We start from the raw sequence: 10,807 nt of genomic DNA, 5'->3' as shown, positions 1-10,807 counted from the left end.
GTTGTCCAGCTACTGATGGCCCATTTCAAAGAGAGCACAGATGGTCTCATCCTTTCCACAGATGTTAGTTTTGTTAATTTATTTTCATAATATTTATTCTGATATATTTCACTGAATTGTTGACATCTGAATTCATCCTGAGGAACTAATGTTCTTACTGAAATTTCTTTGTTCTTTACAGTCATCTGCCACAGTGACTGATGTTGAGAAGACCTTCAACCTGCCTTTAACACCACGCCTGATACTACTCTGTGAGTACACTGTTAACTGACATGACTATATATGTTTTTCAGTGACTATATTTATTTTTCAGTCCTTGAATTATAATACAACCAGACATGACAGAAAACAGGTCACCATACCTCTAAGAATTTTCTGAAAAAATGTGTTCTGCAGCCCAAAGTGAGTATTTAGTGTAACCAGTGTACAATTGTCTACAAAACACACAAAAAAGCTTCTGGTTGATTATTTTGGGTTTTTTGGGGGGTGAAGCATAACATGCATTCTATTATAATTCCATTCAAAAAGCCAAAGATCAAAGAATTTGACAGATGGAAAAATTAAAATTTTGTTTAAAATTAATTCCATAGAAAAATAAATAAATAAATAAAATAATCAAGGGAAGTTGATCACAAAACAGCTGTCAAAGATAACCTACAAATTTGTATCTAGTTTTCCCAAGAGTTCACGATAAGCTAAGTGGCAACAGAGATCACTTATGGTTAGGTCAATATCAACTTTGCCTGTAGAAAGTTCTCTTTTTTTTAAGATTTAGCTCATATGTTCTTAGGTTGTCAGTAGAAATCTTAAGAAAGATGACCTAGCTGGAGAATGAATAAAGATGGCCATAACCTTGCAAAGAAAAACAAAACTCATTGTGGCTTAAGATTTTCACGACAATACGATACAATAACATGCAGATGACACAAGTTTTTGATTTATTTGTATTGCATGAAACACAATATCTTTAAATGAATGTTGTTTTACAAATAATGGTACAGGTAATTTGTAGAAGTCACAATACTTGTTATAATTTTTTTAATTTTATTTTTCAGGTGGAAAAGACCATGTGACTGCTGGGCACTGGATGATCAGTCTTGAGAGCCATATTGTATGTGAGGGCATTCAACCAACCTTTGTGACCGGGCTTGCTGCACTGTTTTCAATGTACTACATCTTTAATCTACAATATCAAGAAGAGGCTGCTTGTACACTTGAATTCATCCAGAGGTAAGGTTTGTGTCCGCCTGTCCGTCTCCCCCTTTTCCCTCCTAGCACACCTTAAACTCCAACTTCTTAAGCATCATATGCTAATCTGAAATTACTGCATTTTCAGGCGCTTTCTTGATATCAACCCTGAAAGAGGGACCAAGGCCAGCTGTGGCAAGATCGTCTCCAAGAGGACAGGAAAAACTGTTCAAAAGAAGTCGGTCACTGTCAACCCCCGTGTTTCAACTCTGCTAAAAAACCTCATGGACTTCGAGTGGAATTTCATATAGGTTAGTGAGAACTTCCTAACCAGGCTATAAATATTGTTGCCCCTCCATGCAAAAACAAACAAACAAAAAAAGAACTATACAGGCATGAAGGCAACTTATCCCTGAACAAGAGTGTTCTTGAGAGATTCTTTTTGGTTTAAAGGTCAGCATAATCTTAGACATCTCTTTTAATTTATAGCATAACTTTTGTTAAGGCTCCCACTTTCTGTTCTTCAGATATAATTTGTAATTTTGACTGTACAGGCACAATGTTTAACTTATCTTGGCAGTGTGTTGTCAAATATTGTTTCATTGTTTTATCATTTGAAGTTGGAGCTCTGATTTTGCCCTAAAGAAAATTCAAGTCTAAATGTTTCATTTAAATTTTTATCAAACTAAAATTTGCAATTTTTTTCTATGCTTTAGATTGAAAGTTAAATGTTTCATTTGTTTTATGTTGCATCATATTGTTCCTCACTTCCACTAAAAGTAGTATTTTGTATTGGAAAAAGTAGTGTGATGAGTTGTACAATGCATTATTTCTTTCATACTTATTTTATTTCAGACTAATCAAAATAAAGCATGAATTGAATAATTCATGCTTTATTCAAAAACTCTTTAAATCAGTTATTAAGAAATTTATTTTACAAGATAGATGGTGATTTTCTTGCTGTTTTTCCAGAATACGACTTACTTTGGACAGTTTACCCTCAACATACTTGTAGAAAAGGTTTAGGTTTAAGGCACACATAAGTTGTCGTTTCAAAACCTTCTTCTTTATTATGTGGCCCACTAAAGACTGTGTATGAGTCAATGTTTGAGTTGGTTCTTTTTTTTCCCAAATAAATGTTGGTTGACATGATGGAACTTACATTTTCTAAGTGTTTTTTTTTATGTTTCTATTTTGTATTGGAAATTTACAGTAGTAAGCTGTATGTGAATTCAACAGTAACGATACCATAGAAAAACTGTAATATACTGGCAACACAGCTGCCAGTAGTTTACTGTAAATTTGATAAAAACAGCAATGTGCTGTAATCAAAAGATTTCTTTTGTAACAGTAATATACTGTAAAGTTGATTACAGTAAGGGTACTGTATTTTTACAGTATAATGCTGGCAACCCTGCTACCAGCATTATACTGTAAAAATACAGGGCAATTTGTTACAGTGCGCTTTATCTCAGCGAGAGAAGCCAAAAACGGACAGTTTGTGAAATTTCAGCACCACAATCAAATTTCAGCATAATTTGCTTTAGTATAACTTGGAAATGCTGAGAAACAGTAAATCTGGTTGTTTGAAGCTGGAACCAGTTCAAAATTTTTAGTTTTAAGCTTTTTTACTGTTAGTGACCAAAAACGCTTTATCTCAGCGAGAAGCCAAAAACGGATAGTTTGTGAAATTTCAGCACCACAATCAAATTTCAGCATAATTTTCTTTTGTATAACTTGGAAATGTTGATAAGCAGTAAATCTGGTTGTTTGAAGCTGGAACAAGTTCAACATTTTGAGTTATAAGCTTTTTTACTGTTAGTGACCAAAAACGCTTTATCTCAGCGAGAGAAGCCAAAAACGGACAGTTTGTGAAATTTCAGCACCACAATCAAATTTCAGCATAATTTGCTTTGGTATAACTTGGAAATGCTGAGAAACAGTAAATCTGGTTGTTTGAAGCTGGAACCAGTTCAAAATTTTGAGTTTTAAGCTTTTTTACTGTTAGTGACCAAAAACGCTTTATCACAGCGAGAGAAGCCAAAAACGGACAGTTTGTGAAATTTCAGCACCACAATCAAATTTCAGCATAATTTGTTTTAGTATAACTTGGAAATGCTGAGAAACAGTAAATCTGGTTGTTTGAAGCTGGAACCAGTTCAAAATTTTGAGTTTTAAGCTTTCTTACTGTTAGTGACCAAAAACACTTTATCTCAGCGAGAGAAGCCAAAAACGGACAGTTTGTGAAATTTCAGCACCACAATCAAATTTCAGCATAATTTTCTTTAGTATAACTTGGAAATGCTGAGAAGCAGTAAATCTGGTTGTTTGAAGCTGGAACCAGTTAAACATTTTGAGTTTTAAGCTTTTTTTACTGTTAGTGACTAAAAACGCTTTATCTCAGCGAGAGAAGCCAAAAAGTGACAGTTTGTGAAATTTAAGCACCACAATCAAATTTCAGCATAATTTGCTTTAGTATAACTTGGAAATGCTGAGAAGCAGTAAATCTGGTTGTTTGAAGCTGGAACCAGTTCAAAATTTTGAGTTATAAGCTTTTTAACTGTTAGTGACCAAAAACGCTTTATCTCAGCGAGAGAAGCCAAAAACGGACAGTTTGTAAAATTTCAGCACCACAATCAAATTTCAGCATAATTTGCTTTAGTATAACTTGGAAATGTTGAGAAGCAGTAAATCTGGTTGTTTGAAGCTGGAACCAGTTCAACATTTTGAGTTTTAAGCTTTTTTACTGTTAGTGACCAAAAACGCTTTATCTCAGCGAGAGAAGCCAAAAACGGACAGTTTGTGAAATTTCAGCACCACAATGAAATTTCAACATAATTTTCTTTTGTATAACTTGGAAAAGCTGAGAAGCAGTAAATATGGTTGTTTGAAGCTGGAACCAGTTCAAAATTTTGAGTTTTAAGCTTTTTTGCTTTTAGTGACCAAAAACGCTTTATCTCAGCGAGAGAAGCCAAAAACGGACAGTTTGTGAAATTTCAGCACCACAATCAAATTTCAGCATAATTTTCTTTAGTATAACTTGGAAAAGCTGAGAAGCAGTAAATCTGGTTGTTTGAAGCTGGAACCAGTTCAACATTTTGAGTTTTAAGCTTTTTTACTGTTAGTGACCAAAAATGCTTTAGGCTATCTCAGCGAGAAAAGCCAAAAACGGACAGTTTGTGAAATTTCAGCACCACAATCAAATTTCAGCATAATTGTCTTTAGTATAACTTGGAAATGCTGAGAAGCAGTAAATCTGGTTGTTTGAAGCTGGAACCAGTTAAAAATTTTGAGTTTTAAGCTTTTTTACTGTTAGTGACCAAAAACGCTTTATCTCAGCGAGAGAAGCCAAAAACGGACAGTTTGTAAAACAGCACCACAATCAAATTTCAGCATAATTGTCTTTAGTATAACTTGGAAATGCTGAGAAGCAGTAAATCTGGTTGGGGGGGGGGGGTCAACTTGGTCAACTTGAGGCATTTTGATGCTGGATCAACAGAAATACATGGGCTGTATTTACTTCTGATCTTCCGTCTGCATTGGGTGAAGTCGGTGCTATGTCATCTGAAACCTAGCAATACTAAAAACAAACATTTCCCACAAAAAAAGTACGCAAGAACACCAAAACCGAACAGTGTTACATTAAGTTGACAGGCTTGATGTTTATATTGTGATTATTAATATATTTTCACCTGAACACAGCAGCGTTGATTAACTGATTTAATCACCTGCTCTACTGATTTGGTGTGTTGGTTTGTCCTCTTTTAGTGCTAATGGACCCAAAATACACCGAACTGCAGTATGTTAAGGTTATCAAAGTCAAAAGCAGGCTAGCAACAGTTAGGCTAGCATAATTAACCCACTGCTCACTTTTTCAATATTTTCTCTAAATTAAAACTTTTTCCTCACTTGTTAAATGTCAAACCTTTGAACCTGTTATAGGGTTAAATTAACCGCTAAATATTGAGTACTTTTTTCAGATTCTTTGCATGATTGTAGTATTTTTCCTGAACACCGATATTCCTGACTCAATGAAAGGCAATGGCTCGTGTGTGGCGCAGGATAAGTCACTAGTTATACTGTATACGCCCATCCATATATGTAAATACTGCTCCCTGTGCTCTGTCCTCTGGCACATGCCGCTACTTGGCAGTAGTAAATGCAACAAATTAGTATAAATAATAAAGAAGAATGTGATTCCTTGATTTCACTTGATGACATCCAAAAATCCATCAATAAACTAAAACTAAATAAATCACCAGGGACTGATGGCCTCAATGCAGAATTTTATAAAAAATTTTCAGATCAACTATCGCCATTTTTACATCAAGTTTATCTTGAAAGTTTGGATTCTGGATCACTTCCACCAACAATGACCCAAGGTCTGATTACACTGATTCCAAAACCAAAAAAAGACAAGCTACTTCTGGATAACTGGCGACCAATTACATTACTACAAAATGACTACAAAATTATTGCAGGTTGTATTGCTACAAAAATTAAGAATACTCTTGAAGAAGTGGTTGATGAAACTCAGTCTGGATTCATACCAGGTAGACATATAACTAATAATATTAGGCTTATTTTGGATCTGCTAGATTACTCAGAGTTAATAGAGGGGGATGGTCTCATATTATTTCTAGATTTTTTTAAAGCCTTTGACACAGTGGAACATACATTTTTATTTAAAGCACTAGAAGTTTTTGGATATGGACAAATCTTAATTAAAAGTTGTCAAATGTTATATAGGAATTGTAATGCATCTGTAAAATTGTCACATGGCTGCTCTAAAAGATTTTATTTGAGAAGAGGTCTGAGACAAGGGTGTCCAGTCTCCCCATATCTATTCATTCTGGCCATGCAAATTCTTTCAGTTAAAATCAAGGAAAAAATTACAGGGATTAATGTTGCAAATAGAAATATCATAATTTCCCAGCTTGCTGATGACACTGCACTTTTTAAAAAAAATAAATATGAAATAAAAAACTCTATTGAAATCATCAACACCTTCTCCAAAGCATCTGGTTTGACTTTAAATCTAAACAAATGTGAACTGTTTTCCATTAAATCTAATTTAAAAGGGACATACCTCAATATTCCAATAAAAGACAAAGTTAAATATCTTGGAATCACAATAATTAAAGATCAAAATATAAGATCAATAGAAAATTTTAACCCCATAATTAAAATAGTTGAACAAAGGTTTAATTTGTGGCTCCAGAGAGATCTCTCTCTTTTAGGACGTTCATTATTAGTCAAAGCGGAAGGCATATCTAGACTCGTTTATCCGGCCCTTGCTCTTGATGTTCCCAAACAAATCAGTAATAATATTAATAAAATAAACTTTAACTTTTTATGGAAAAAGAAATGCCATCTCATCAAGAAAAATATTCTAATGAATAAAGTTGAAAGAGGTGGAATTGAAGCTCTTGACTTTACATCTTTAAACAATTCATTCAAAATTAAATACTTAAAAAATCTTCTAAAAAACCCAAACTCTATATGGTATGCTATTCCCATTTACAACTTTGACAAAATTGGAGGATTACCCTTTCTTCTTAGATGCAATTATAGTATACCCAAAATACCCCTAAAACTATCTACGTTTCATAAACAAATGCTGTTAAGCTGGTCACTTTTGTACAAACACAATTTTTCTCCCCATAAATACTATATTTGGAATAATGAAGACATTAAATATAAAAATAAGACAATTTTTTATAGAAAATGGTTTGATAGGGGAATATTTCTTGTAAGCCAGTTATTAAATCCAAATGGTCATTTATTATCCTATTCTGATTTTATGTTACTTTTCCAATTTCCTGTCACCCCTAAAGAATATGCTATTGTGTTTGACGCAATCCCCAGTGGGTCATTAAAGCTTTTATCATCTATACCTTCAGGTCAAATCCACTTAATGCCAAATTTTGATCCAAACTCCATTTATATTGATTATGATTGCCCTTTTTTAAGTAAGAAAACAACCAACAAAATGTTAAGAAATATTCTATTATGAGATGTTGTTTTTTCACCGGCTTGTATATCTTATTGGTCCAGCATTTTTGAAAGTATAAATTGGAAGTGGACTTGGTTACTCCCAAAAAAATACTTAATAAACAATAAAGTTAGAGAAATTTCTTATAAAATTATTCATAATGTTTATCCCGTTAAAGCATTTTTGATTCAAAGATATAAATGGAATTTGGACCCTATGTGTACTTTTTGTAAAAATAATGAAGAAAAGCTTGTTCATCTTTTTTGGGATTGTAATTACACCAAAATATTCTGGAGAGATATGTCAATTTTTTTTTCATCAAAAAAAGCTCAATATTACTTTAACAGATAAGGATATTTTGTTTGGGATAGAGAAATGTGAACTTGTCAAAAAAGAATTTTTATATCTTGTTAACTTTTTTATTATTTATGGTAAATATCATATTCATACCTCCAAATGTTTACAACAAAAGCCTAATTTCCAGATCTTATTATCTTATATTAATATCTATATAGAATCTTTAAAAATCAGCTCAAATGTTAAAGCCATTCAAATCATAACTGCCCTTAAAGAACTACAACCCTCGAGCACCGATTTAATTTTGACATTGTAAAATAATTGTTCTATGTTCTGTAAAGCCCTCTGATGTTGTATTTGTGTAATTATTAACGTTCTATGTTGTTCATATATGTTGTTTGTTTGCAATAAAAAAAAAAAATACTTGGCAGTAGGTGTAAGATTACATTGTGTTGCATTCAATGTTGTCGGAAAAAATAGATTCAGGCGCTTACTGTCCGATTTGCCATAACTATTTATTGAACTCTAATTCATTGTCCCCAGCTTGGGTGGCAACAGGGGTGGCAAGGCTCTCAGCTGGGATGGCAACTGCCACCCCATGCCACTCCAGTAGATCCGCCCCTGGACTCAAGCCTCCTCAGCCCAGCCTCCCTCTGCACGTACCTGTCTGTGAGGTTATTTTGGCTAGATAATCATCTCCTACCACTTGCACTGTGTATAAACGAAGTCTGTGCGAGTCTTTGATTGTATTTTTTCTTTGACTATATGTAGATTCTATAGCTTATTTCGTCTAAGTTTTTATTTATAGTTTCAAATCTTCTATTTTACAGTCGTGGTTTGTGTTTCCATTTTTAAGTAGCTGTTTGGTTTCTTTGTGCGCATGCGCATCGGAGGAATTTCCTGCCTGTTCGAAACTAGGAGAGGGAAAGCAGTTATTTCCTGTAGACGTAAGTTGTCCTTTTCTTATTGTCATTGTAGTTTCCAGGGTTTTCAGGGAAACTTAAAGTATACATGAAAACATATTCTGAATGGTTTAATTATGGATATTACGCATTGTCAACGAGACCAAACTCGGTTTAAAAATCATGTTTTGCTTTGCAAGAGTTACCGATAAGCCAGCATTGTATAATAGCCCTACTTCATTTAGTTTATTAATTTTGACAAACTTTTCTTGCTTACGGCCTACATTAAAAGTTAAACTAGATTTCTTTTCTGATTCAAAATGTGGCTTTAATGGGGATTTGTTGGGTCTTTTTAGTCTCGGATTTCACTGGAAGCTGGGATTTCACTGCTTCAATAGTAGGCATATCTACATTGAAACGTGTTTTAATCTGTATGTGATGATTTACCGAAGCCAACTGCATCGTTTTCGCAGTTTAGTGACGTTTTGTCACTAAACATGACTAAAAGTCGTGTTTACTGCTAGAGAACATTATGAACCAGCAGCAATTCAGGAGAAAAGCTCTGGAGAAGCTTAAAGCAAGGTTAGCTACTAAAAACAGGATAAATATGTCCTGGTGATCAACTTCTTTGGTCTATGACAAAGTCAGTTTATTTATAACGCACTTTAAAAACAGATATTAACTGCAGCAAAGTACTGTGCAGTTTTAATAAAACTATAGATTAAAACACATCAGAGGACAAATTAAAAATAAGAACACAAATTAAAACAGACAGGACAAATAAATTACAATGTCAGACCTTATGGAAATGCCAAAGAATAAAAATTAGTTTTAAGGAGTGATTTGAAGTGTTCCAGACTATGGGCAGATCTAATATTGAAGAGTAAGTTGTTCTACACATTAGGAGTAGTGACAGCAAATGCCGGGTCTCCTCTGCTTTTCAGTCTGGTTCCGGTAATATGTAAGAGTAGTTTATTATTTGACAGAAGTGTTCTAGAAGTGCTCTCTAAATTCTCCCTAGGTGTGAGTGTGTGTGTGAATGGTTGTGTGTCCTGTATGTCTCTGTGTTGCCCTGTGACAGACTGGCGACCTGTCCAGGGTGTACCCTGCCTCTCGCCCGGAACGTAGCTGGAGATAGGCACCAGCAACCCTCCCGACCTCATTAGGGACAAGGGTGAACAGAAAATGGATGGATGAATGGATGTTCTAGAAGTGGAATGGTATTGGAGATAAGTTGGGGCTATGCCATTTATAGCTTTAAAAACCAATAAGAGAATTTTAAAATCAATCCGATAAGAAACTGGCAGGCAATGCAGAGAAGCCAATACTGGTGTTACATGCTCTCATTTTGGGGTTCCAGCTAAGAGTATAGGTATTGGATCAGTGAAGGCATTAATGGATTGGACAATGCCTATACAAGACAAATGACACAAATATTGGCCCAAAATATGGGATGGGTGATGTATCAGTGTCAGTAGAGGTCAGTCTACTGATCTCCAGGTTTCATTTTATCAAAATTGTTCTACCTGAACGGAGCAGCTCAGGATGGCAAGTAAAAGAAGCCTCTTTTTGCCCTCCAGCAATGTGCGCATGCATAAAATTTCTGGATGTAAACAATAACATTTATTGATTCCACAATATATGTATAAATGTGTGCGTGTATTTCTACATAAAAGACCTTTAGTTGTAGTATTGTGTAGATAATACTAATATAATGTTTGCGCTGGATGAGAATTTTTTTTTTGTGGTTTTTATCCCAGGTCACCATAACATCATGATTGTGTATGTTATGTCAGAGCGGTCGGGGCCAGGCTCCCAGGTACCATCACACCTGACCAGGATTCCCATGCCTCTCCTCTGCCCAAACACTAACCACAACAACAAAACAGTCAAGGTTTGTTTGAGTCACCATTTGTCTTATTTTTTTCCCTCCACTAGCAGTGAAAAACTCAGAAGCTGATTAAGATTTACTTTCCTGGTCACTGCTGTAAAGCTGGGTTATGTAACTGTTTTAAAAAATGTGGGTTTTTTTTTTGTTTTTTTTTACATATCTGTTAAAATTGTCTTAATGTCCTGAGAGTATTTTATAAGACCCATAATCCAGTTCTTCTACCTTTTCCCAATGCTAACTATCGAAAGGTACTAGTTAGCATTCTATATTCTGCCACCAGGAATTCTCAGGTTAGTTAGAATGGCCAATGATGATGACTGATAAAGCATTTTCTTGAAATGTTTAAGTTGTTTGCATTTAGCATCGTGTACATGAGGTGTAATGTCAGCACGAAGACCGTCCTCCTGGCTCTGATTGGTTGTTTAGACCAGCAGTGGTGCCTTTCTTCAGACATCAATAGTATCACTGGGAGGAGGTGGAAGAGATTGATCTTTTCACAGGTTATCTGTATCATATACAGTATGTGAAAATTTT

General features: G+C 34.6%; 1 protein-coding gene across 3 annotated transcripts in view; it reads left to right on the top strand.

Moving 5' to 3' along the window:
* The first annotated feature begins 8,108 nt into the window (after nt 1–8,108).
* LOC122836030 (protection of telomeres protein 1-like) overlaps nt 8,109–10,807 on the top strand; it is a 62,568-nt gene continuing 59,869 nt past the window's right edge. The window contains exons 1-2 of one of the 3 annotated variants that reach the window (XM_044125666.1): nt 8,109–8,145; nt 10,179–10,276. In XM_044125666.1, coding sequence (XP_043981601.1) covers nt 10,229–10,276 — 48 coding nt within the window. In that variant the 5' untranslated portion in view covers nt 8,109–8,145; nt 10,179–10,228. Of the gene's footprint in view, nt 8,146–8,290; nt 8,428–10,142; nt 10,277–10,807 lie in introns of those variants that run through there. The other 2 variants (XM_044125665.1, XM_044125667.1) reach the window with 2 other exon arrangements.

The sequence above is a fragment of the Gambusia affinis genome, linkage group LG08 (assembly GCF_019740435.1).
Source record: "Gambusia affinis linkage group LG08, SWU_Gaff_1.0, whole genome shotgun sequence".
Lineage (NCBI taxonomy): Eukaryota > Metazoa > Chordata > Actinopteri > Cyprinodontiformes > Poeciliidae > Gambusia > Gambusia affinis.
This window is presented reverse-complemented; position numbering and strand designations above follow the sequence as displayed.